The sequence below is a fragment of the Thalassophryne amazonica genome, chromosome 14, assembly GCF_902500255.1.
Source record: "Thalassophryne amazonica chromosome 14, fThaAma1.1, whole genome shotgun sequence".
Taxonomy (NCBI): Eukaryota; Metazoa; Chordata; class Actinopteri; order Batrachoidiformes; family Batrachoididae; genus Thalassophryne; species Thalassophryne amazonica.
Window position 1 is genome coordinate 55129029 of NC_047116.1, and position 26347 is coordinate 55155375.

The 26347-nt window shown below is 42.3% G+C and overlaps 1 protein-coding gene across 1 annotated transcript; it reads right to left on the reverse strand.

Annotated features, from left to right (window-relative positions):
- Positions 1–1934: 1934 nt before the first annotated feature.
- On the reverse strand, positions 1935–2861 carry LOC117524272 (olfactory receptor 142-like). The gene has a single exon (XM_034186042.1). The coding sequence runs from the start codon at positions 2859–2861 to the stop codon at positions 1935–1937; it is 927 nt and encodes a 308-aa protein (XP_034041933.1).
- Positions 2862–26347: the final 23486 nt, after the last annotated feature.

A 26347-nucleotide genomic window follows, 5' to 3' on the forward strand; every position in this document is an offset into this window, starting at 1 on the left:
AACGAGTTTACTCTCTGACAGATTGCGTGCCAATGCGGGGATCAAATTTGTGCAAGTGTCAAGGTACCTTAAGTCCCTTTTGCATCCATTGTTAAAATAGGGGCTCCAAACGTGATTAACATATTGTATTGGGAAGTCAGTTAGAAGCAATCACTTAATGAAATCCCTTCTATCACCTCAGTAACAAAGCACACAAAAGGACAGCAATTCAAAAGTATGACTGGAGTGACCGGAATAATACACACAATTATCTTTAAAGTACAGCATTATAATACAGTGCGTGGCAATATCAATTACTGAACAGAAATATCTGAAATCCCTCAGTTTTCTCAGTTGGGTACTAGGCACAACATTTTTATGGCATTTGACTTAGTCTATTCACAGTTACAGCATGCTGTATCTAAATCATAACGTTTGAGGAAAAACCTAAATTTTTTTTTTTAAATAATTCAAGCATCAATAGTAAGTCCTTTCAGCGCTCCCTTGTTTCACTCGGGGTCCAAGTAATCCTGTCTATCAAATCAATAACTGGTGTAAGCAGCCTGACAGCCTACATCTCTAAACACTTGAAATATCAAAAACTGCTGTAATTGCACAGAATAAACTTGTATGAAGAGTGCTTAACAAACTTATACATACACATAAAGTGTTTTTACAGATTGGGTTTTGGCACAAGTTTGATTGCGGATGCCCTTCCTGCAGCAACTCCAGTTCTAGTTCCTGGTGGAGGACCTACTCTGCTTCACTTCTGAGATGCGAGGTGTTCTCAGAGCAGCATGACTGCAGCAAATGCAAGTGTATAAAGTGAAAAGTAAGAATTCTACGTATTGTGTTTAGCTTCATATTTCCAAGTATATTGTACTCATTCATAAAAGTATGTCGACTAACATTAAAAAGAATCAGATTAAGCAGTGCTCGCTGCAGACAGATACTGACTGTCCCACAGTGTTGTATAATATTGTGAGGATTTGGAGACATTTTTCTTGTGACGTCTTTGTGAAAGACACTGTGACAAAAAAGGATCCAACACAAAAACAACGCTTCACCTCCTGAGTGTTCGCCTTGAAACATAAACATCACATTATCACTAAGACAAAAGAACACAGCTTGGCTGACTGTGGCGTAGTTGGTAGAGCAGGTTATCCACACACCAACAGGTCTCTGGATTGTTCCCTGAGTGTTTCTCCAGTCAAAGTGCAGCATGCTTAAACATATTATGACTTTATGTTATTATTCTCATTAAAGTAGCACGGCTTAACGACATTTATTGTCTTTATTCTAAATAGTTTCTTGGTTTTTAGAACAAAAAAATGTTCTAAATCCTGTAATGACTGGTCTGAAAGCCCATCAGAAATTAGAGTGCAAAGCTGATGGGAGTTTGTTTGAATTCAAGTAACTTGTCAGGTTTTATTGTTTCTCAAACATCTTAAATTTTAGTTTTGTATTGTTATTTATTGTTAAGCTACAGGCTGCAGAGCAGGTTGTTTTTATACTAGAAACACAGTGGCCTTGAAAAAAAAATATCTCTGTTTCTAGTCACATCCACATTAAAAGTAGCAAGTGAGTGTGAGGAGCAGTGTCAGTTATCATGTAATAGTTTATATCTGCTGACAGTTAAATGGGATTCTATTTACTTTATATGTATTCATTACACTTGATTGACACATCATCAATTTATTGAATTAAATTTTAAATTTACTCTTGATGCTTAAAAATATGCATAAATACGATGTCATCAGTTCCCTGAAACTGAGAGACAGATTTATCAGGGTCAAATAAGACTTTTTTGTCTTAATGTGTATTTTGAATAGAAAAACATTACCTATAATAATTTGCACAAATGAAACCTGTTTTGCCATTGCAAAATGCAAATATTCAATGAAGAAATATTCTCTGAAAATATTTTCATGCACATGTAACACAATAATTATCATTTAATATTTATATCTAGTCAAATCTTGAATTTTGTTCCGAATATTTGACAATTTGAAACCATAAATCAGAGGATTCATAAAGGGAGGTATGACAAGGAATTCTATTGCAACAAAATTCTGAAAGGTTTGTGGTAAATCTTTTGAACCAAACCGCATATACATAAGATCAAAGCCTATAGTCACAAGGAAAGTGAGTAAGGAGGTTAAATGTGGCACACAGGTTTGCATGAACTTTCTCCTGTTTTCTAGAGAATTGATGCATTTTCTGATTAGATACATGTATGACCAAACTATGAACAAACCATGAGACGCATAAAGTATTATGGTAATATATGCAATGATGCTGTTAATCATCGTGTCAGATGAAGGACAAGCAAGTTGAACAATAGTCCAGTTAACACAGAGAAGCCTGGAAATAACTGACCTGCATAATTTCAGTCTGGATGTCAGGAAAATATTAATGCAAAAAATGATAAAAGGTATGAGCCATGAGAAAACTACTAACTGAAACAGTCTTTTCTTTGTCATGATGGAGTGATACTGCAGGGGGTGACATATAGCCAGGTATCTGTCATATGACATAAGTGCAAGAATAGAAAGTTCACTGCAAGCAAATGAGTACATGACCAGAGCCTGAATCAGACAGCCGGAATAAGAGATCAAATGGACAGGAGACAGCAGATCCCAGAGAAATTTGGGGTAAAAACCTGTCGTCCCATAGAGTGTATTCAAGCAGTAAGCACACAGTAGAATATACATGGGTTCATGGAGATTCTTATCTAAAATAATGATCACAACAAGAGAAACATTAAACAGCAAAATCACACAGTAACATATTAAAGTCACAGAGAAAAGAACAAGTCTGTGCTTCATTGTTTCATTTAAACCTGAAAGAAAAAACACATGTATTGAGGTCACATTGTCCATCTTGTGTGTGCTGTGCACCTCTGTCCCTGCAAAGTGTGTGCTTTTTCTTCACACTCTCTTTATTTTGTGTCTGACTGCAGCAACATATCAACTGGGATTTCAGTTAACCAATCAGAGGTTTAACCTTAAATCATTTACTTTCTCTACACAAACCAGCGGAGTGAAAAGATTTTTCAGGATAATCTTCATGATTATTTGTCAAAATCATTTTTCAGTAATTTTAATCATTGTTTAATCATTACTTAATCAGTATTGCTTCTCACAATGATTACGTATCAATCCATATTAAAAATGCTATAAATTCTTTCAGAAAACAAGGTTAGATCCTTACCTCCATCAAACAAGTTTTGTTGTTTTGCCATTTGTCTCTGTCTACCTGTGTGTTTGACTGATTGATTGATTGACTTCCAGCAGGATATGTCAAAAGCCCGTGATTAGATTTCACTGAAATTTGTTCGGTAGGTCTTGGGGTTGGAGTGTCGGAGTGCTCATGGCTGAGCATCAGACCACTTTCTTTTTGAAGAAAGTTGGTAAAATTGAAATGAAATTCAATGATTTTTTTTAAATTAAAAGGTTATTAAAGGTTTTCTCTATGCTTGTGACATCATCAGTGTGTGACAGTCTCTTAGGAGATAAAAAAAAAACTTTCAAGAAAATAATATCATATCAAAGCTCTTGTTTTGCATGGGACATGAGTATTTTTTGATTAATTACATATTCACACAATGGTTTTATTGTACCAGCAGCAGTAACACGACAATAACGCCAGTTTGACGCGCCAGCACAGCAATGTTTTTTGTTCTGCCAAAACAAGTAGTAGTTGAAAGGATGACTCTAAGTTGAGTATGAGTTGCACGCAAGGTGGAACTTTGATCCTGATGACCTAAATTTGATTCTAATTTGTGATACAGCTTGCAGAACTTTGATCCTGACTGCCTCAGTTTGATCCTGATTTGTGACACAGCCTGCTGAACTTTGACACTGATTATGTAAGTTTAGACTGATTTTTGATATAATCTGCTGAACTTTGATCCTGACTACCTAAATTTGATCCTGATTTTTGATACAGCCTGCTGAACTTTGATCCTGATTACCTAAATTTGTAATCTGGACTTGCTTGGACATGTTTCCAAAGCCCAAACAAGGAGGGCACATTGTTCGAAAAGTATGGTAATGTGCGTTCTGTTTAGTGTGACATACAAATCGTCTGTGGTATACCAAAGCAAAACAGTTTATATACGAGGGCTGTCCATAAAGTATAGGTCCTTTTTATTTTTTTCAAAAACTATATGGATTTCATTCATATGTTTTTACGTCAAACATGCTTGAACCCTCGTGCGCATGCGTGAGTTTTTCCATGCCTGTCGGTGACGTCATTCGCCTGTGAGCACTCCTTGTGGGAGGAGTCGTCCAGCCCCTCGTCGGAATTCCTTTGTCTGAGAAGTTGCTGAGAGACTGGCGCTTTGTTTGATCAAAATTTTTTCTAAACCTGTGAGACACATCGAAGTGGACATGGTTCGAAAAATTAAGCTGGTTTTCAGTGAAAATTTTAACAGCTGATGAGAGATTTTGAGGTGATTCTGTCGCTTTAAGCACTTTTCACGGTGCGAGACGTCGCTCAGCGCTCTCAGGCAGCATCATCAGCCTGTTTCAAGCTTAAAACCTCCACATTTCAGGCTCTATTGATCCAGGACGTCGTGAGAGAACAGAGACGTTTCAGAAGAAGTTGGTTTCAGCATTTTATCCGGATATTCCACTGTTAAAGGAGATTTTTTTAATGAAAGACGTGCGGACGGGTCCGCGCGTCGGGACGCAGCCGATGCGGCGCGGCGGCACAGGAAAAACACCTCCGTGTTGATAACCATTTGTTAAAATCCAGTTGGCTTTTGATGGCTTTCAGTGGAGTGAGTATATGAGAAATTGTTTATCAGCTGGAGATGTTCCAACTTGTCCTCAAGGCTTCCAACAGAGGTGTTTTTCCTGTGGCGGAGCGTCGCAGCGGCTGCGAGCCGACGCTGCAATCCGCCCGCACGTCTTTCATTAAAAAAATCTCCTTTAACAGTGGAATATCCGGATAAAATGCTGAAACCGACTTCTTCTGAAACTTCTCTGTTCTCTCACGACGTCCTGCATCAACAGAGCCTGAAATGTGGAGGTTTTAAGCTTGAAACAGGCTGATGACGCTGCCTGGGAGCGCTGCGCGACGTCTCGCACCGTGAAAAGTCCTTAAAGCGACAGAATCACCTCAAAATCTCTCATCAGCTGTTAAAATTTTCACTGAAGACCAGCTTAATTTTTCGAACCATGTCCACTTCGATGTGTCTCACAGGTTTAGAAAACATTTTGATCAAACAAAGCGCCAGTCTCTCAGCAACTTCTCAGACAAAGGAATTCCGACGAGGGGCTGGACGACTCCTCCCACAAGGAGTGCTCACAGGCGAATGACGTCACCGACAGGCGTGGAAAAACTCACGCATGCGCACGAGGGTTCAAGCATGTCTGACGTAAAAACATATGAATGAAATCCATATACTTTTTGAAAAAAATAAAATGGACCTATACTTTACGGACAGACCTCGTACATGGTATATATTGGAATTCAATAACTTTCCTTTGATGTAATTGTACACCTATTATAATCAATCAATGTTTATTACCAATTTAACCTTTTATGTAAGATTCTTGCTCTACTCGGTTCTTTGTAAATGCTTGTCAATGTTTTGACAAACAGTTTGGATGGCTTCTGTTTTGGAGCCATTTAGCTGCAGGAAGTTTTGACTCATCCACGCCTCTATCTCCTCCAGGCAGGAGCTGAGGTGGGAGACTGTGACCGAGGGGGGACAAGAAGGAGAGATGGTGAGGTACAGTTGTGTGTTGGCAGCATAGCAGTGAAAATTAATTCCATGCTTGCTGTCGACACGACTGAGGGGAAGCATGTAAATGGTGGAAGATGGTTGGGCCGAGTACGTAGCCCTGGGGGACCCAACAGGTAACAGTGTGGGGTGTGGATCTTGCTTCCCCCAGAGCTACGTACTCGGTTCTGTCAGAGAGGTAGGAATGAAACCAGTGAAGGGCAGTGCCAGAGAGACCTGTATAGTGCTGGAGACGGTGTAGGAGGACGTGATGGTCTACAGTGTAAAACCCAGCAGAGAGGTCGAGAAGAATGAGGACGGATATGGAGTCAGAAGCCCTCATCAGGTCATTGGTGACTCTGATGAGGGCTGTTTCTGTACTATGGGAAGGGCAGAAACCAGATTTAAATTTTTCATAAAGATTATTAGATTTCAGGTGATGATGGAGCTGGGAGGAGACAACTTTTTCTAGAATTTTTGTGAGAAATGGGAGGTTAGATATTGGTCTGTAGTTTGACAGAGGTTTGGGGTCCAGGGTGGGTTTCTTGAGGAGAGGTTTGATAATAGCAATTTTGAGGGTGTTGGGGACATGGCTTGTTTCTAGGGAGGTATTGATTATTTTTGTGATAAGGGGGCTGATGGAGGAGCAATGAGTTTTGAGCAGAGGTGATGGGAGGGGATCGAGTAGGCAAGTGGATGGTTTGGATCGATGGATAATCTTCTTGACCTCCTGCTGCGCTGCGACAGTGAATTGGGTAAGTATGTTTGTGACTGGTGTTATGGGTAGGTCGAGTGTAGTACTGTCGAGTGGTGAAAATGAGGTACGGATGTTATCTATTTTAGATGTGAAAAATTGCATGAAAAGGTTGCAGTTTATTTCTGTATTGCTGTGGAATGAGGGGATGTGAGCATTGAGGATATGATTTATTGTGGAGAATAGTTTTTTGGAGTTACCTGTGTTGTTGGAGTTGTATTCTGACCGGGCCTTGGTAAGTGCTTTGGAGTATGTTGTGCAATGTTCCTGGTAGGCCAACTGATGCACTGTCAGGCCGGATTTTATGTAGGCACACTCCAGAACACGGCCAGCCCTCTTCATTTCTCTCAGCTCCTCTGTGAACCATGAGGCAGAACGGGTGAAATTTACAGTCCGGGTTCTTAATGAAGCAAGAGAGTCCAGGATAGAGGCAAGGTTAGCATTGTAGAAGTCTATTAAGTCGTCAGTTGATGCATGAGGATGGGTGAAAGAAGCTGGAGCTGTTGGCAGAAGGAAGTGGAGTCCATGTTTTTAATGTTCCTGAAGGTAATTTGTCAGGTCGGTTTGGTGGCGAGACAGGGAACAGAGATGGTGAATGTGACTGCCAGGTGGTCAGAGACACCGGCATCATACACTTGTAATCTAGTGACAGGGAGGGAGTCGGTTATTACAAGGTCTAGTGTGTGACCCCCCCTTTTATGTGTGGGGCAAGTAACATGCTGGTCCAGATTTAAACAGTTCAGGGTTTCTTTAAAATTGGTGGCTAATTGACAGTTATTAGAATCCATGTGGATATTGAAGTCACCAGTAACCAGAATGTTTTTATGGGGTGTGCAGAGTGAGGTAAGTAGATTGTGCATGTCTGATATAAAATTTGGGTATGGTTTAGGGGGACAATATATAAGGGCTATTGTCAGTGGAAATGTTTTTTTACAGTTAAAAATCAGGGATTCAAAGGAAGCAAAACAGGGAGCGTTGATGGGGGATAGTTCAAGATTACTGCTGTAGAAGGCGGCTAAGCCCCCACCTCTGCCAGTTGTACGGGCTCTCTCCATATAGCGGTACCCTGGGGAGCACACTTCATTCAGGGATAAATATATCCCTGGCTGCTGCCATGTCTCCGTCAGAAGGAGCAAAATCCAGCCCCTTCTCCGTGATGTGGTCATGAATTAGTCCAGCTTTATTTGACAGTGACTGTATATTTAACTGTTCAACTATGATGGTGGACGTGATGTCTGATCCAGGATCCTGCTTTTTGAGAGGATGGAGTACACTGAGATCCACTCCAGGTTTTCCAGTGCACCACTCCCTCTCAGCATTTTCAATGCTGAGAGTAGCGGCGCTTGGATGACGTGGCCGATGACCCTCAGTTGTGTGCCAGGACCAGAGCGGCAAGATGGAACTGTGGTTACCACATCTGGGCACCACAAACCGGCATCTGGAGCCCCTGTGGACATAACAAGGACGGCATGGAAGAGCTAATTTCTGCAGGGGAGCCTGGTCACCAATACCGGGAGCCCGGAGCCGCCGCGGCGGAGCTTCAGAGCACAACAGCTGCATGTTGTGCTAGTGGTTAACAGGGATCTAGATGCGACGCGCGGTCATCAGCAGACACCCCTGAAAAGAGACAGTCCCCAGGGGCAAGACGACCATCAGGACCACAGCAGCAGCGGGAACAATCCCACACCCGAGGGCACGTGGAACACCAGGCCGGAAACTCACCGGACCCAGCAGCAGGACTGGAAAACTCCACTGGACTCAGCACAGCAACAAGCAGGTAGCAGCAGGAGATCAGCGATAAAAATGGAAAGTGGTAGTAGTCTCTGGTTTGTGGCAGTTTGCTGTGGAAATAGTAGTAGCCACAGCAGAAAAATATTGACCCAGAAAGGACGGATTTGCAGAGAAGCGGTGAACAATCCACGCCAGTGTCCTCTCCGCCCGCCCACACACCAATATCAGTGCTCAGATGACAGTAGCTTCTGGGAAAGGTGCAAGTTGCAATCCTGCCTGGTATGCTGCATGTTTGGTGTGTTGAAGCAGAGCTGCACTGTTAGGAGGGATGGCTTCATATGGTCTTTGCTTCCAGGCAAACAGGTCAGGTCTGGCTTCATCTACACTGTCAACAGTGCTGGACCTGTCATACATGGTGACCACAATCTTCTCCAATATCTTGATATCTGAGTACTCAATGGTTGGTGGGTACTTCCTTAGTTTGGAAAATAATGGGGTGGCCTCTGGAAATATGTCCCATGTTTGCCAAGCTGTTTTCTTTCCATTGTTTCTAAAGGAAGAGACCACATCACAACCCATGAAAGCATGGATGAACAGCATTGCTGTGGCTTTTTCTTGGCCAACATTGCTGTATAGGTCATGAATGGGAATCCAGCGAAGGCTCTGACAGTGGCCGAATGCAAGCCATAGCTGCTGTAGACCCATGCCTTGGAGAGTTGGGAAGACACTCAAACCAATGACCACAACATCTGTGTCATTGGCTTTTACCATAACAGATTTACTTCCCCGTCCTACAGCATACCTGGCATGGAGAAAGAGGTGGCTGTCTGCCTTCTCATGAGTGCAATCATCCAGTGTTAGAAGATTCACTTTGTGGTTGATAAGTACCTTTCTTCCTTCGGTCACATTCACCAAATTGGTTGAAGGCATTTGGGCAATTTTGTCTGCAAGGAAGCAAAACAGTTCAGATTTGTTCTCGTTTCTGAGGAAGGTTTGCCAGTTTGAAGGAACAGTGTTCTTGTCTGTAACCTTGCGCCTTCCCCCAGATCCCCTTTTGGATCTTGTGTCTGCTTTCAGACTTGATGCACTGTAAACATCAAACACATGTGTTGTCTTGTATTCACTAGCATATGTACTAAGAAGTCAAGATTAGCATAGTCTGCAAAGGTCTCTGACCTTTTTGGTGGGAGTGCATGGACCAAAGCTGAGCCAGATGATGATGTCTTCTGCCTTTGGCTCTTGGTCTGAAAGTGAGACAAGTTTCTCGAGGATGGAGGTGAGTTGAGATCCAGTCTTGCTGGGTCAAAAGCAAGTGGCATTTCACCTATCTCATGACATTGTGGCACGTTTGTTGCAATCATTACATACCCATCATTTTCTGGATTTTGGTGTACAGAGGCCAACGGAGAGGTTAGAGCTACATTTTTCTTGTCTTCCTGGCAGAGACAACATTTGCTCCAGTCAGTTTTTCTTCTGCTTGTAATTGGATTTACACTTGCCATCATTAGAATAAGGCAGAGAGGCTATACTTTTACCACCTTAATCTGATATGCACATTGATGTATGGGATACAACTAGGTTCGGGTGACCTACACCTAGCTCGATCATTCATCCAGTGCCATTTAAGTCCCGTGTGATCTGTACACCATCTGGGTAAGTACATGGACACACCATGCATAGCCCCACTTACCCTTGGCTCGGCTCTCCCGCGCTGGCACATCCTGTCAATTCAGGTGCGGCTGTCTAACTAAATCTACCAATTTCTTTCTACACTGTTCTACCAGCTAATTGATATGGGGCTATTAGACAGCATTTGGGACACTAAACTATAGTACATGCATGCACTACACAATTAGTCATAATCTACCACTGGAGTTAGTAAAGCTACATGAAGGTAGAGCATTAGTAAAGGAAGATTAGCTGACACTGAACCCCATGCTGACTTACACAGCAGTGAAGTCACCAGTGTGCCCTGGTTGTGCATTGACATTCACTCCTCTAAACTTTTATTATAATACCACCATCTACCTTATATATATATATATATATATATATATATATATATATATATATATATATATATATATATATATATATATATATATATATATATATATATATACGAGGGCTGTCCGTAAAGTATAGGTCCTTTTTATTTTTTTCAAAAACTATATGGATTTCATTCATATGTTTTTACGTCAGACATGCTTGAACCCTCGTGCGCATGCGTGAGTTTTTCCATGCCTGTCGGTGACGTCATTCGCCTGTGAGCACTCCTTGTGGGAGGAGTCGTCCAGCCCCTCGTCGGAATTCCTTTGTCTGAGAAGTTGCTGAGAGACTGGCGCTTTGTTTGATCAAAATTTTTTCTAAACCTGTGAGACACATCGAAGTGGACATGGTTCGAAAAATTAAGCTGGTTTTCAGTGAAAATTTTAACAGCTGATGAGATTTTGAGGTGATTCTGTCGCTTTAAGGACTTTTCACGGTGCAAGTCGTCGTGCAGCGCTCTCAGGCACCATCATCAGCCTGTTTCAAGCTTAAAACCTCCACATTTCAGGCTCTATTGATCCAGGATGTCGTGAGAGAACAGAGATGTTTCAGAAGAAGTCGGTTTCAGCATTTTATCCGGATATTCCACTGTTAAAGGAGATTTTTTTAATGAAAGGACGCAGCCGACGCGGCGCGGCGGCACAGGAAAAACACCTCTGTGTTGATAACCATTTGTTAAAATCCAGTTGGCTTTTGATGGCTTTCAGTGGAGTGAGTATATGAGAAATTGTTTATCAGCTGGAGATGTTCCAACTTGTCCTCAAGGCTTCCAACAGAGGTGTTTTTCCTGTGACGGAGCGTCGCGGCGGCTGCGAGCCGACGCTGCAATCCGCCCGCACGTCTTTCATTAAAAAATCTCCTTTAACAGTGGAATATCCGGATAAAATGCTGAAACCGACTTCTTCTGAAACTTCTCTGTTCTCTCACGACGTCCTGGATCAACAGAGCCTGAAATGTGGAGGTTTTAAGCTTGAAACAGGCTGATGACGCTGCCTGGGAGCGCTGCGCGACGTCTCGCACCGTGAAAAGTCCTTAAAGCGACAGAATCACCTCAAAATCTCTCATCAGCTGTTAAAATTTTCACTGAAGACCAGCTTAATTTTTCGAACCATGTCCACTTCGATGTGTCTCACAGGTTTAGAAAAAATTTTGATCAAACAAAGCGCCAGTCTCTCAGAAACTTCTCAGACAAAGGAATTCTGACGAGGGGCTGGACGACTCCTCCCACAAGGAGTGTTCACAGGCGAATGACGTCACCGACAGGCGTGGAAAAACTCACGCATGCGCACGAGGGTTCAAGCATGTCTGACGTAAAAACATATGAATGAAATCCATATAGTTTTTGAAAAAAATAAAAAGGACCTATACTTTACGCACAGACCTCGTATGTAATGTATGTATGTATGTATGTATGTATTGACAGCTATACAGATGTATGTGGCAATGAACAGTGTGTACCACTCATTTTAAAGAAAACTTTTTCAGAGGAGACATAACGCACTGAAATCGTGGGTTTTCGTTGCGATATTTGATTCAGTCCTCATTTAAAAAAGCTGTAGACAATTATTAACATAAATGCATTGTGCAATGGTTTATTGGAACTGTTTGAAGTACATAAAAGGAAAAACAATGTTAAAAGACATGAACAGAGACAAACAACACCCGAATTAGGAATTTGCTCGGCAGCCATCTTGAAAATCGGCAACCATCGTTAAATTTTGAGTGGCCATCCAGTGAATACGAGGTCTATTAGAAAAGTATCCGACCTTATTATTTTTTTCAAAAACCATATGGATTTGAATCACGTGTGATTGCGTCAGACAAGCTTGAACCCTCGTGCGCATGCGTGAGTTTTTCCACGCCTGTCGGTTGCATCATTTGCCTGTGAGCAGGCTTTGAGTGAGGAGTGGTCCAGCCCCCTCGTCGGATTTTTATTGTCAGGAAATGGCGGAATGATTTGGGCTTTTTTTCCATCAGAATTTTTTCAGAAACTGTTAGACACTGGCAGCTGGAAACCAGCGGCTGTGGGGCGCGCCGCGCTCCGAAGCCACCATCGACAGGCTGAACAACCATTTCATTTCTAAACGGATGGCTGTCTGGATCCGTGACCATCGTGTGCCATTTCTCTGGTTATCACAAGAGCTGGACATCAACCATTTTCTGACAGATTTCACTTTTAACAAGAGATTTTGTCATGGAAAGCCGAGCGGAGGCTTCGTGCGTCACGATGGATTCAATACTGGAGCGAGACAAAACCACCTCCATTTTGGTCTCACAGGACGGCTTTGAGATGGCGTTCAGACAGCTGTCAGTGGTTTTTCCATCAAGTGATTGTCCGAGAAATTGTGGATGTGCCTGGACATGCCAGAACATGTCCCGTGAGACTTCATCATGGCGTTGCTGTGCACCATGCGGCACTGCTGCGATGCGCGAAGCCTCCGCTCCTCTTTCCATGACAAAAACGCCTGTAACAGTGGAATGTGCCGTTCATTTCCAAACTGGATGCTGCGTTTTATCCGGGACGTCGTCTGACTAGCACAGGAATTGTGAAAAGACGTGGACATCAGCACTTTTTCGGCACATTGAGACAGACGTGCGGAGGAATTCCGCATCCGTTTAGAAATGAAATGGTCGTTCAGCCTGTCGATGGCGGCTTCGGAGTGCGGCATGCCCCACAGCCGCAGGGGGCCGTCCTTAAAGTGACAGTAACACTCCTTATTCTCTACCAAGCCCGTAACATATTCACCGAAAGCCAGATACATTTTTCTAATGGTTTCCAGCTGCCAGTCTCTAACAGTTTCTGAAAAAATTCTGATGGAAAAAAAGCCCAAATCATTCCGCCATTTCCTGACAATGAAAATCTGACGAGGGGGCTGGACCACTCCTCATTCAAAGCCTGCTCACAGGCGAATGACGCAACCGACAGGCGTGGAAAAACTCACGCATGCACAAGAGGGTTCAAGCTTGTCTGAAGCAATCACACGTGATTCAAATCCATATGGTTTTTGAAAAAAATAATAAGGTCGGATACTTTTCTAATAGACCTCGTATATATTTTAAAAAAAGCCTCAGAAGAACACATGTACCAAATTTGAGTGTGGTGCGAAGCTCGCTCATGGCACACTGTGGCCCAATCAGGAAGTGCCAAATTCTGAATCCATAGTGAAAGAGGAAATGCCAAATGTCAAACCCTTCCTGGATTGACAGACAAGATCCCATTGAATCTCACACGAACTCAGTGGCAGGCTCACACTCAAACAGGAAGTGCCAAATTTTCAGTCACAGTGAAACAGGAAATGTCAAATGTTGAACACTTCCTGGCATTGGTGGAGCTAGAGCTGAGGTCGGGGTTTCACTGGACTCCCCTGAAATCTGATTGGACACAGGTGATTGACATGTTACAGCACCACACGTCTGGTTGAAAGACCTGCATTTTTTAAAATTAGTGAGTCACATTGACTGCTAGTTTCCTCCTGTCCAGTAGTTAGTGCTGTGTACCACAAAAGGTTCTACTCCACCTTAGTAGAAGAAGAAAAATGTTTGCTTCAGATTTTAACTGAACATGTCGTTTTAACTAGGGATGTCCCGATCTAGTTTTTTTTTTTTGCCCTGATCTGATTCTGAGTCATCTCATTTTGAGTATCTGCCGATACCGAGTCCCGATCCGATACTTTAAAAAACTGAATGAACAATGAGCAAATGCTACATATATACTATTTTCATTTTAATCACCTTATTGTATTATTTATCACTTAAACAGTGCACTTCTCCTTGAGGTAGCTTGAACAATCAAGTAATAATCTACCAGACTTAAAAAAAATGTACAAATTTCCATGTTATTTTATTTGTCTAAAAATAAATGTCCAAGGTTCCTTATGTTAAACAAGAAATGATCTGATCTGAGATAACAGGTGATTTTAATTTACAGATGAAAGTTTTGAAAGAACTATTTATTGATTTAGTTATTTTAATTACAAGTGTTCTAAACTTTTTTTTTATCAGTAATCAGAATTTTTGAGGTAACAAACAACAAGAACAAAAAATATTTCCAAGGATTTTTCAGAAAACTGCTCTATAAATGAGCAGTCCTGTGACATGTTTCTGTTTTGTACAGATCAGTGGTTTCTGCCACTAGTCTTCTGTGTTTTGGCCCGACGCATCGTTCCTATTGGACAGCGCGAAGCTACGTCACAGCTCAGAGCATCAAAAGTTGGATTGGGTTAAACTTTGACCGCGTCAGCCTGCCGACAAGCGGCAATGCGTGCTCCCGTCAGAAGCGTCGCTTTAGCTCAGCTTTTGACGCGACGCTTCTGACGCCTCTAAAAAGCAACGTGTCTCATTGAAAATAATGCGTTTTACGCCTCTGAGGCTTCCGATGTGTGAAAGGCCCATTAATCTGCAATAATGAGCTTGAAATAGCACTGATCAAAATAATGAGGATAAAAACTATATCAGATTCCTGATCGGGATGCAACGTCCAATTTCGATCAAGTCTGAAACCATGTGATCGGGCATGATTTCCGATCATGTGATCGGATCGGGACATCCCTAACTATGGACTTCTAATCACACCAAACTTATATTTGTGAGTAAATGACTATATTCTATGCCAGAAATGAGGTCCAGGTTGTTAAAAGCAGCATTACTCTTTTAATTTGGGTTGCCTTATATACACGTTTAAGCTAACAGATAGCAGCTGACTCATTCTAGTTTCCTTATTAGTGCAGAAGATAACTGAAACAATCTTTCAAGTGGTGATACAAGCATCAAATTCAGCACAAATACAGCTTAGACAGTACATTTAAAAAAATCAGATGGCCACTTGAATTTTCAATAGGCATCCAGGTAGGGTTCAACTGAAGAATTACACAGGGGTCAAAATTTAAAAATGCTCCAATCAAATTGAAAACTATATCACATTACTTGTCTGATTATAAAGATTGTAAAAAGGTATAGTTTGGACAACCTGTGACTGAATGTTATGGAATTTTGGAGTAAAAATGGCAAGAATGGTGACAAAGGTCAATTTCAGTTTGTACAGGGGTCAAAAGGTAAAGAGTTGCTCTAATTTTGGTAAAAAGTGATGCAAATTATTGGTTGAGTTAATAGGATTAATAAATGGAATAGTTTTACAGTGCTGAATGCTTGGTCTCCAAAGTAAAGCTCAAACAAGGTAAATGTCCACTGGATTCTATGACATGTGACATATGTTACCTTGTAACATGACCTAAGCATGACACATGATGCAAACTGTTACTTTTTAAAACCAGATTAACTCAACCAATAATTTGCATCAATTTTACCAAATGTGGAGCAACGTTTTTTGAGTCCTGTACAAACTGAAACTGCCTTTGTCACCATTCTTGCTGCTTTTACCTCATAACTCCATATCATTCAGTCACAGATAGTCTAAACTACACCTTTTTGGAATCTTTATGATCAGGCAAATTATGTGGTGTAGTTCTATATTGGAGCATGTTTTGATTTTGATTTTGACCCCTGTGTAATTCTTCAATTGACCCCTACCTGGCTGCCTATTGAAAATTCAAGTGGCCAATCAGTTTTTTTCAAAAGAGTTCATGACTATGGAGTATTTGTGCCAAATTTGATGCTTGTATCACCATTTGCAGGATTCCACTCTAAATATTCTCTTATCTGCTGCACTATATATGAGATGTAAGATGCTGCTCCTCAGTGTTTCTCAATTGCCCTCAAAAGTATTGGAACACTTGATATTTCACACATTTTAATTTGTTTATTCCATTTCAAATACATTTCTTTTTCTAAAATTATCTTCCTTAACTCAAACTGAAAGCAAATCTCTAGAATGTGATATAAATTAATTAAAAATATAAAATCCAGCTTCTTGATGAAGTGGTGTAGAGGAGGATTTTCTTAAAAAGAAGACCCGACAGTTCAGCTACAATTTGCCAGAAAGTACATCTGAGATGAAAGCCTAGATTTGATGTTTTGGTGAAAGAAACTTTTGTATTTCTTCATAATTGATGTAAATAAAGTCCAAGACATAATCAGTGACTTGGAAATCTTCATGTTTTCATCCCCTGACTTGTCTGAAGAATTATTTACAGGTTAGTTAAGTTTTAGAGATTTGCTTTCAGTGTGAGTTTGAGGAAGATAATTTTAGAAATTTTTATTCTTTATTTTTTTGTAATTCTTGTATTTAAAATGGCATAAACAAATTAAAATGTGTGAAATTCCAAGTGTTCCAATACTTTTGGAGGGCACAGTATCCTAACCTTATGATGAGTGCAAAATGAGTATGGTATTATTACTGATTTGTTTAAGAATGTTTAGTTTTCACTGTTGGGGCACTTTGTGTCAAATCATAGTCATATCGTATATCATGTTGATATGACAATATTGAGATATGATAATTTGGACATATTGTACAACCCGACTGTCACCTAGCTGAAAACTCTGAATATTATTATTTTTTTAATGCTTAAAGTGGCAGGGGTAAGAGGGCTGTAATTAGGGGGGTCAGTTGAAAGGCAAAATTTGAAAAAAGCTTAAAAAGGTGGCGGGTATGGGGGCAGAGCCCCTCCAGAAGCTGAAAGGCAAAATAAGGAAAATGCTTAAAAAGGCAGGGGGTTGGGGGCGGGAGAAGCTGAAAGGTTTTAGTCATGCTCCCAAGAACAATTTTACTGAAAAAAGTCTGAAGGACCTAAAGGACATGGTTAAATGGTGAGGAGCTTCCAGGCATGTGAGGCAAATAAAGAAAAATGCTTAAAAAGGTGGGGGGTCTGGGGGGAGGGGCTCCCCCAGAAGCTGAAAGTTTTTTGCAATGCTAATGCTCCCCTGAAGCATTTAATTGATTGATTGATTGAAATGTTTATTTCAAATATCAATGCACAAAATAAATAACAATAATGTAATATAAAATGTAAAATATAAAGAACACCATAATCAATGGATATTCGAAAAGGAGTACATTTGAATAAAATATGCAACATTTTAACCTTAAAAAAAATATAAATTTATTTTAAAAGACTAAAACAGATGAATTCACTAATATAGTTTGCTGTGATTTCAAAGAAAACAAGGTTGTTGCTCTTATACCAGGCAGTACACCTACAAAGGAATCAATCACACAAATAAATTAGAATCTAAATGACATTTATGAATATTTAGTTTCTTCAATGAGAACTGAAAAAAAATCTCACATTTTATATTGCTGGAATAAGAAAATTTGGATCAAAAAAATATAAGATTACAGAGTTTGCAAAAGCAACTACTTTTTAACACGCTGCCACCTCCTCAGTACTGTCAAGTCTTCTTTTTTTACCCCAAAAGTTATTTTACAAATGTAAATCCGGAGTCGGGTCGCGGGGGCAGCAGCTCAAGCAAAGCCGCCCAGACCTCCCGATCCACACACACCTCCCCCAGATCCTCTGGGGGAACCCCAAGGCGTTCCCAAGCCAGCCGAGAGATGTAGTCCCTCCAGCGTGTCCTGGGTCTTCCCCGGGGCCTCCTCCCAGTGGGACGTGCCCGGAACACCTCTCCAGCGAGGCGTCCAGGGGACATCCGGAAAAGATGCCCGAGCCACCTCAACTGACTCCTTTTGACGTGGAGGAGCAGCGGCTTGACTCCGAGCTCCTCCCGAGTGACCGAGCTCCTCACCCTATCTCTAAGGGAGCGCCCAGCCACCCTGCGGAGGAAACTCATCTCGGCCACTTGTACTCGCCCTCCCCCTCTAGCTGCCACCTTATCGTGGTGGGGGAGTTTGCGTACCCGAATGATCCTAGGAGCTATGTTGTCGGGGGCTTTGTGCTCCCTGTAGGGTCTCCCAAGGCAAACAGGTCCTAGGTGACGGGTTAGACTAAGGGCAGTTCAGAACCTCCATGACCAGTAAAAGATCAAGGACCGAGACGTTGCCCGGTATGGCGGAGCCGGGGTCCCACCCTGGAGCCAGGCCTGGGGTTGGGGCTCGCGCGCGAGCGCCTGGTGGTCGGGCCTTAGCCCATGGGGCCCGGCTGGGCTCAGCCCGAAAGAGTGACGTGGGCCCGCCCTCCTGTGGGTTCACCACCTGCAGAGGGGGCCATGGGGGTCGGGTGCAGAGAGGATTGGGTGGCGGTCGAGGGCGGGTGGCCCGGCGGCCCGGTCCATGCTCACAGCCCCTGGCTGTTGGGATGTGTAAAATATTCCATTTTTTCATTTGTAAAAACAGGCATTTTTACGGCGCTCTGGAAGTGTCATCGCAAATTTTTTTGCATGTTTTTTTTTTTTCATTTTTTTGCATTCTCTCTTTACAACATTCATTTGATGTTGTAAAACATACTTTACACTGTGCGAGATGATTTTTCATGCAGGAATTTCTTGGACCAAGTTTCAGGTTAATCATGCGTCCTGCATCGTGTAGTGTTCATGGAGTATCAAGCTGCGGTCAACATCTGACGACCACCTCCTAATCGCTGATCGTATGGTCGAATGAGAATCAAACCTGTTTGATATATTATTGTGGTCGGCCGTCGTGAGGTTATCCTGCTGCTGAAAGCTACAAGCAGCATCCAACCGTTCGCACTGTACCTGTGCAAACACTGCAGAGCTGTCTTGTAATATTATTATTATTATTATTATTATTATTATGCAGTTCTTTGTTTTTAAACTTCATTTGTAAAAAAAAAAGCCATTTGCAAAGCAAAAATTTGATTTGCCAATCATCTTTCTTTCTTTCTTTCTTTCTTTCTTTCTTTCTTTCTTTCTTTCTTTCTTTCTTTCTTTCTTTCTTTCTTTCTTTCTTTCTTTCTTTCTTTCTTTCTTTCATTTATTTAAAAGAAAAAAACAGAAAAAACAGAAATAAAGCATCACAATCACCAGAATGAAAAGGAGCAGAGAGAAGAACAAGTCTTATATCTGACATAACCGGGGTCAAAATAAATAGAACACTGCCATCTACACTGTCCTGTCGTGATGTACTGAGATTACATCATCCTACACATAATGCACTGCGGGGCAGAGCATGTGCTCACAAAACCTTAAAAATTAACACATTACTTTAAAACTAAAACATATATCTGATATTTTTACTTTATACAACTTCAGACATGACAGTAATTTTAAATAACTTGTCCAAAATTAGTTTGGTTAAAATTTGAACCATAAGTTAAAGATGTATACCTCTGGATGACTTGGGTCATATTGCCAGCATATCAGTATGGTGTTAAAGGAAATGTTTTTTTTTTCTTTTTGGGTGTCAAGAAAGATGACTTTAAGCTTGCTTTCAGCTTGTTTCATCTTGGAATATAATACGTGCCATGGGATTAATACACATGTTGTTGGATTAAACTGGACAGTGTTTGGTACTTTCCCGGAGTAAGTGAGGTCATACCGGACTTTTCCATTGCAGATGGGGAGGCCCATGGGATGAACTCAGTGGTGAAGATGATGGAATATGTCTAAGAATGATTCTAAAATGAACAAGTATGATTAAATGAACTATTAATGTAATAAAAGTAAGAGTTGATTAGAAAAAGTATGTTACAAATAAGTGAAATGAATGATTGAAGAAGTTGTTTTTCATAAAGGGGGCAGAGAAAAAGAGGAAGTTAGTGATGTCGCAAGCAAGGCAAGAAAAGCTGATGATAAACAACTGATCAAATTGATTAAGATGTGAAAATATGAAATGAATAATAAGGAATGAAAATGTTGTATATGATCATATGAATTGTTTTTATGTGAAAGAGAGTTGTAATGAAATAATTGAATATGATTGATGTGATTCTAAACACATGATTTAAAAAGAATGAATTCTCAGAAAAGCTGATGTGTTAACAGAAAAGAGGAACTTGAGAAATAAGTTACTGGCAGAGGGCTGCAGATGGCTTCCAGTAAGGGAAGGAGCAGGGAGGAGGTTTTGAGTCACCATCGTCCCCATGGTAACCAAGATCAACTGAACAACAAAGAATGGTCTCATATAAAAACTGTGGAATATCAGGAAACGGGGTTATTCTTCCAGGGAGAGGTGCTGTTGTCACTTCTCCCCTGCTACAAGGAGATCACAAGACTTGACCATCTTGTGAGCAGCAATTGGAATCGTGGAGTGAGAGGATTGGAACCATAAGAGATCATTTGAGAGAGTTTTCAACTCCCACTCAGGCCGTCCAGTTACGGAGTAGCAGAGCATTGGAGAATAATCACTGGCCTTAAGTCTGAGTGAGGAAGTTTCAACGTTTTCTCTCTCAAGGAACATCACATCATACCAGAATGGATTAGATCAACTTTTGGTTGATTGAAGAAGGAATAAACTCTTATGTGGATTTATTTCCTGAAGGATTACAACATCACACAAGGATCGTGGTCAGCTAACAACTAATAGCTGATGAAGAGGAAATCAAGTTCATCGAACTGGAGATTTTAACATCAAAAAACCTCCTTCCCTCACTCCTAGAAAAATTGTTAAGAAGTTAATCCAGTCCAGTCGAAGTAAGATCAGACAGCATTATTGAATCAAAAACAAAAATCTCTGCCAATTACTATTCTGATTATATTTGAATTACTGTTGTGAAATTATCATCATATAACCTATTTTGATTATGTTGTCGGCACTTGCAAAACCTGCAATAAATTTCCAAGCATGCAGTTAAAGTGTTAAGGCTCGGACATTGGATTTATTGATGCTTCTTAAGGTGTAAAAGTTAAAGTTTATTGGGTGTACAACATCAAAAAGTGCTCTAAAAGGTTAGTCTGGTTTTTAATGAAATTAACGCATCCTGGGGACTCGCTGTACGAGTCACTAAACTCAAAATCTAGCAACATTCCAAGAGCCCTGATCCATAAGAGGAGAGCTGCTGTTAACGGGCGTGGCTGGCTCGTATCCTGGTTCCAGAGAAGACTATTCGACCGGGGTGCGAGATCAGCGTCAGCGGGGTGGACGTCCGGATGGAGGCAGTGAGCGGCTAGACGAATCTCCTCGCCACCAGCTTGAACAGCCTTTGTGCAGCCCTGCCGGGTAATACCCGTGGAGACACGAAGGTTGGACCCCAGAGACGGAGAGCTGGTTTTTAGTACACAAACACGTTCATCGGAGGGTGAGCGTGTGCCGCGTGTATCTAAAAAATAAATAACGGGATCTGACACGTGGCACCCGAACAGGGACCTGACGAAGTGTAGTCGGGTCCGAGGAAGAATCCTGGCCAAAGGAGAGTCTTTGCCATTGGATAGGTGGAAAGCCCCTGAGTGGATCACCAAGGGAGACAGTGTTGTGGAGAGTGTCGGCTGATGGCCTGTATAGGTCCAGTAACGGCTTGAAACATATCTGTTTTCCAGAGGTGTGAAAGTTTGGAGGCGACCACCAGAAGGACGAAGTAAAGACAACAGGAGCAAGCATCCCAGGGAGCTGGGATCAAGGACGAGAAGCAGACGTGTCACTGCTGGATCGTCTGGACTGGGACGAGAAGCAGACGGAGATAGCCTGCTGGATCGTCACGAAATGACGAGGAAGGGAAGCAGACGAGGGAGCCTGCTGGATCGGATCGTCAAAGAGAGCAGGTATGAGAGTATACCGTGCAAAATGGTGATCTACAAGAGAGAATAGGGTCATCAACCCGTGAGGTTCCTGAGGGGTGAAGCGGGAAAAGGAGCAGCTGATTTGGAATTAACCTCTGGAATTAGCGCTGAATAGCCAAGTAGTCTGTCACTCATCCCTGACTCAAGGCGCCAAGAGAGGCTTTGAGAGGCAGACGACTCGAGACGACAAGGACCATAGCTGAAGTCAAGGAGACGACAGTGGTGGAATCGACAATCTCAGCAACCGAGAGAATAAAGAGAGGATAATCAGTACGAAACAGTAAGGTTAGTGTTAAAAACAAGCAGTAAAAATATGGCTGAAGAAGAGTCAGGACCCGTAGCAACCCCTGAATCCAAACATGACGAGGAAAAAGAAGTGAATATTCGGCCACACAGAGTGGTATTGTATGGACGAGGATATGATTCTTGGGCAGAAACAGTTCAAAAATATGTCAGGGATCAAAGTGTAGAAACTGATGAAGAAAGTTTCAAAGAAGCTATGGCAGGAACTATACACAAATTAGGGATATATTATCCAGGTCAGCATAAAGAGGGGCAGATCCTGGCCGTTTTGAAAAGCCCACCAGTCCCAAAGGACAAGACGGGGACCAGAGAGTGGCTTGAGTGGTGGTGCAAACTTCTCGGAGAAGAGTGGAAAAGAGGACAAATCACCACCTTAATAAGTCCTGAGAAAAGTTATGACTCCGTAGTAAAAATGACAGCTGGGTTATTGGGAGTAGAGACGGTCCTAGTTGATGTTAAAGCAAAATCAGCGTCCGTGTATGCTGAGTTTAAGTCCATGGCAGAACGGCTAAAAGGGTTAGGAAGAATGCTTAAAGAACAATATCCTATAATAGAAGATAGGAATGGAAGTCAGGTCTTCGACACTGAAGACGAGAGCAAGATAAATTTCCAGACCGAGCCCGGACAAAGTGATGAGGAAAACGAGCCAGAGGGAAGTGGAGATGAATTGATATCCCCGGGAGGTCTTAATTCTGGGAGAAATGGTCAAGAATATAAAAGCCCGGACCAGCTCCACACAAGCTTTGACCCAGTGTGGCAAAATTTGCCCTTAGGAAGTGTGAGAGGAACAACCTCAACAGTTAAAAAACAGACAGAACGCTTAGTTGAGCAGGAGAAAAGACGAAGAAGCCTTCAGGGAGTATCTGGACAGATGTTCCATCAATCGCCGGAATGTGGGCCCAGAAGCTTGGGACAGCTTAAATCTGAGGAATGTGCTGCTGGACCGAGTTACAATATTAAAGAGGAAGGGCGCTCGCAGGAAATCTTTAGAAAATCTAAAGCAAAAACCCACCATGTATACATTGAATCTGACTACATGGAGGACTTGAACCCTATGCCCGAAGGAACCAAAAAAATGGTGACCCAAGATGGAAGACGGGCATATCATTATTTTGGCAGTCCTTGGGATATAGATGGAGATAGTCTCATTGTCTTCACAAATCACAGACTGAAAATTGCTAACCGAAAATTCCGAGCAAAACTCAAGGAGCGGGCAGGCAAAGAATACCAAGAGGAGCTTAAGAACATAAAGGGGAGAAGTCTGGACGGAAAATCGATGGTGATAACAAGCGCACCACGAATGGATTATCATGCACTCATACATGTGCCCTTTGAAAGCTACCCAGGGAGAGAAAATTCAATCGAATACACAGAGAAAATGTTGAAAACTCTGGGAATAGCTATTGATTTGGCCAAAGAACGCCAGCATCGGCGAGTGGTGATATGTGTTGACGGATTACGATCTGGACATATGACATGGGAAGAGGCAGAAAAGGTTGCCATGGCAGCCGTGAACCTACACATGTGTACCCCAGGAGTATGGGGATCAATGAGAGAAATTGTGGTGGTCACTAGCAATGAGCAGGAGCAAGATCGAGTGAGAAGGGCACTTGAAGCGGTGAATCTAGGACCAAATAGAGCAGGTCCAAAGAAGGGTGCAGTTGGAGCAAGTGGAGTGGCAACTAGTCCCCCGTTAGTGATGCAGCCCATTCCCATGGCGACAAGTGAGAAAAGATCAGTACATGCTGTAGGAGTGCAGCAATTAAGGATTAAAACCCCACGACCGACATTAAAGCAAGTTGCAAGTGGGCTCCAGACTATCATACACCCGACAGGCTCCCAATCTCGGATGAAAGAGCCTTTCCAGACTCCTCCACCGGATAATGGAGAAGAGGATCCTATATTTATTCCTTTACCAGTCGGAAATACTGAAGCAACTGGGGCACCCCGAAAGTCAGAACAGAACGGGGACCCACAACCACAAGACCTATGTCCTCCCCATGAATCTGATATGGATGAGGACCAAGAAAGAGAGTCTGAAGAGGAGATCAATCCACAAGACTCAGAAGAGGATGAACTGCTATCTGTGGTAGGGGAAAGAGAAGTCTCATCACGCCCAGAACTACGAACTGGACGCTACAGAGGACGAAAGAAAGAAGTTGGGGTGTATAATGTGCGTGTAGCCTCTGAGAGAATTGCAAGAGATGTCAGGGTCAACCCAGTGGAGACCCGAGATAAGCGACAAACCTATGCTCCAGAAGTTGGACAAACTGGGTATGACATCCCAGAAGAGTGGATAGAGCGACAAGATGAAAAGAAAACTCTCGAGGTAACAGCTACTGTTGGAGAATGGGCTAATATACTAATGTGGCCCTTCTATCCTACACTAACTGCCTGTAAAGAGTTAACAACTTCAGAGTCACCTATTTAGGCGTTGCCCATGATGTGATGTTGAGAAAACTAAAAACAGCAGCTTTACGCTGGTCACGGCAGGTGTTGAGAGAAACCAATGAAGAAAATCTGGATGATGAGGGAGAAACAATTCCACCATCGTCAGGATTACAAGCGAGCCTCCCAAATCAGAACTTTCCTGCTGGATCTAGAGAGCAAAGTCTGCCAGCAATTCAAGCTGAAATTCAAGCAGACGGCAGGGAATTCCGTGAATTCAAGAAATTAAAGATGTTGGTGAGAGAGAAAGAACCAAATGAAGACCTAAAGGATTATTTGAAAGAAGTGTGGCCCCTTATTGACAGAGCTTCTAACAGTGAAGAGGGTAAATCTATGTGGCTAGCCCAAGTTACCAGTCAACCCATCAGTCGGGGTGAACCAGCATGAAACCATTATGCCAGGTTAGTGTTGGAAGATCCTAACGATGAAGAGTCCCATATTGCTCGAGCTAAAGCTGGACTAGACAAAGGTCAAACATTGGTTCAAGTTTGGCATGGGCTGAAACAGACGATTTTGCCACAACGCTATGTTAGGGCACTGAGAGAGGTCACTAAAGGAAGAAGAGGGGAGATAACCTTTGTAAAAATGCCCATAGACGGCACTACAGTCCCACAAATGGATGCGGTGGTAAAGAGCTGGGATTTGGAGCAGCAGTTCTATGAAGAAAAGAGGACGAAGGAGAGCACACCGAGATCAGGACAAAAACCGGTGGGAGTGGAGAAAAGAAATTCAGTGCCTAAACCACCACCTCCTCAGTCACATCAAACGCCACAGAGGAATAATCAAAGGCCTCCAGCTGGACAATGGAGCTCTTGGCCGAGAGGTCCACCACCTCCACCACCACAATCGCGACCTACACCTGCACCTCGTAGTGGTGGCTATCTCCCTAAGGAGGAGTACGACAAATTAACTCCAGAACAAAGAAAAACCCTCCAGGAAGTCCGCCAAGCTACAGCGGCGGCTGGAGGGCAGAAGAAGTAATGGCTTCGGAGGCGCGGGTCACGCTAGACCATGCCTACTGGGAAGGGGACGATATCTACACTGATGTGGATGGAGAACCGTACCTGGTGGACACGGGAGCAGAGGTGTCCATGACCCGCAGAAACCTTGTCACCATAGGATACCTATTGATCCAGTATGCAAATGGGGCAACGGAGAGAACACCATTTGGAATATGGAAAGGGATAGTTTGGTTAAAAGGCCCCTTTAATTTGATATCAGTCAAGGATTTGAAAGAATTGCATCGGCCCAAAAGACTTCGAACTCTAATAAGACGACGAGTGAAAAAATTACAAGCAAGAGTTGTACGAATGGGTATAACTCCAATTGGAAAGAGTCCGGCAAGCTGGTACAAAGAAGTGGATGTACCGGCTGTCACAGAAGAAAACATTGAAGAAAGTGATTTCTCTGAAGCAGGGAAAGAAAAATTGAGGGAAATTATCTCCGAAGCTAAAGTAGCACGATTTAAAAATGATTGTGGAGATTTGGGGGCTAAACACATTCATGTCATCGAAGGAGGAGTACATCCACCAGTGCGACAATATCCCTTGAACCCTGGAGCGGTTGAGGAAATGGATAAAATAGTAAAAGAATTGGAAGCTTTGGGGATCATTCGAGTGGAATTAAATCCGATCACTAACAGCCCCATCCAAGCAGTTAAGAAGCCAGAGTCGGCAGGAGGAGGCTGGAGACCCGTAATCAACTTCAAGGCTCTCAATCGACGAACAATAGCCAATAGAGCGAGTTTGATAAATCCCCAAGGAGCACTGAAAACGCTCCAAATTAAGAAATACAAATCATGCATTGATCTGGCAAATGGATTC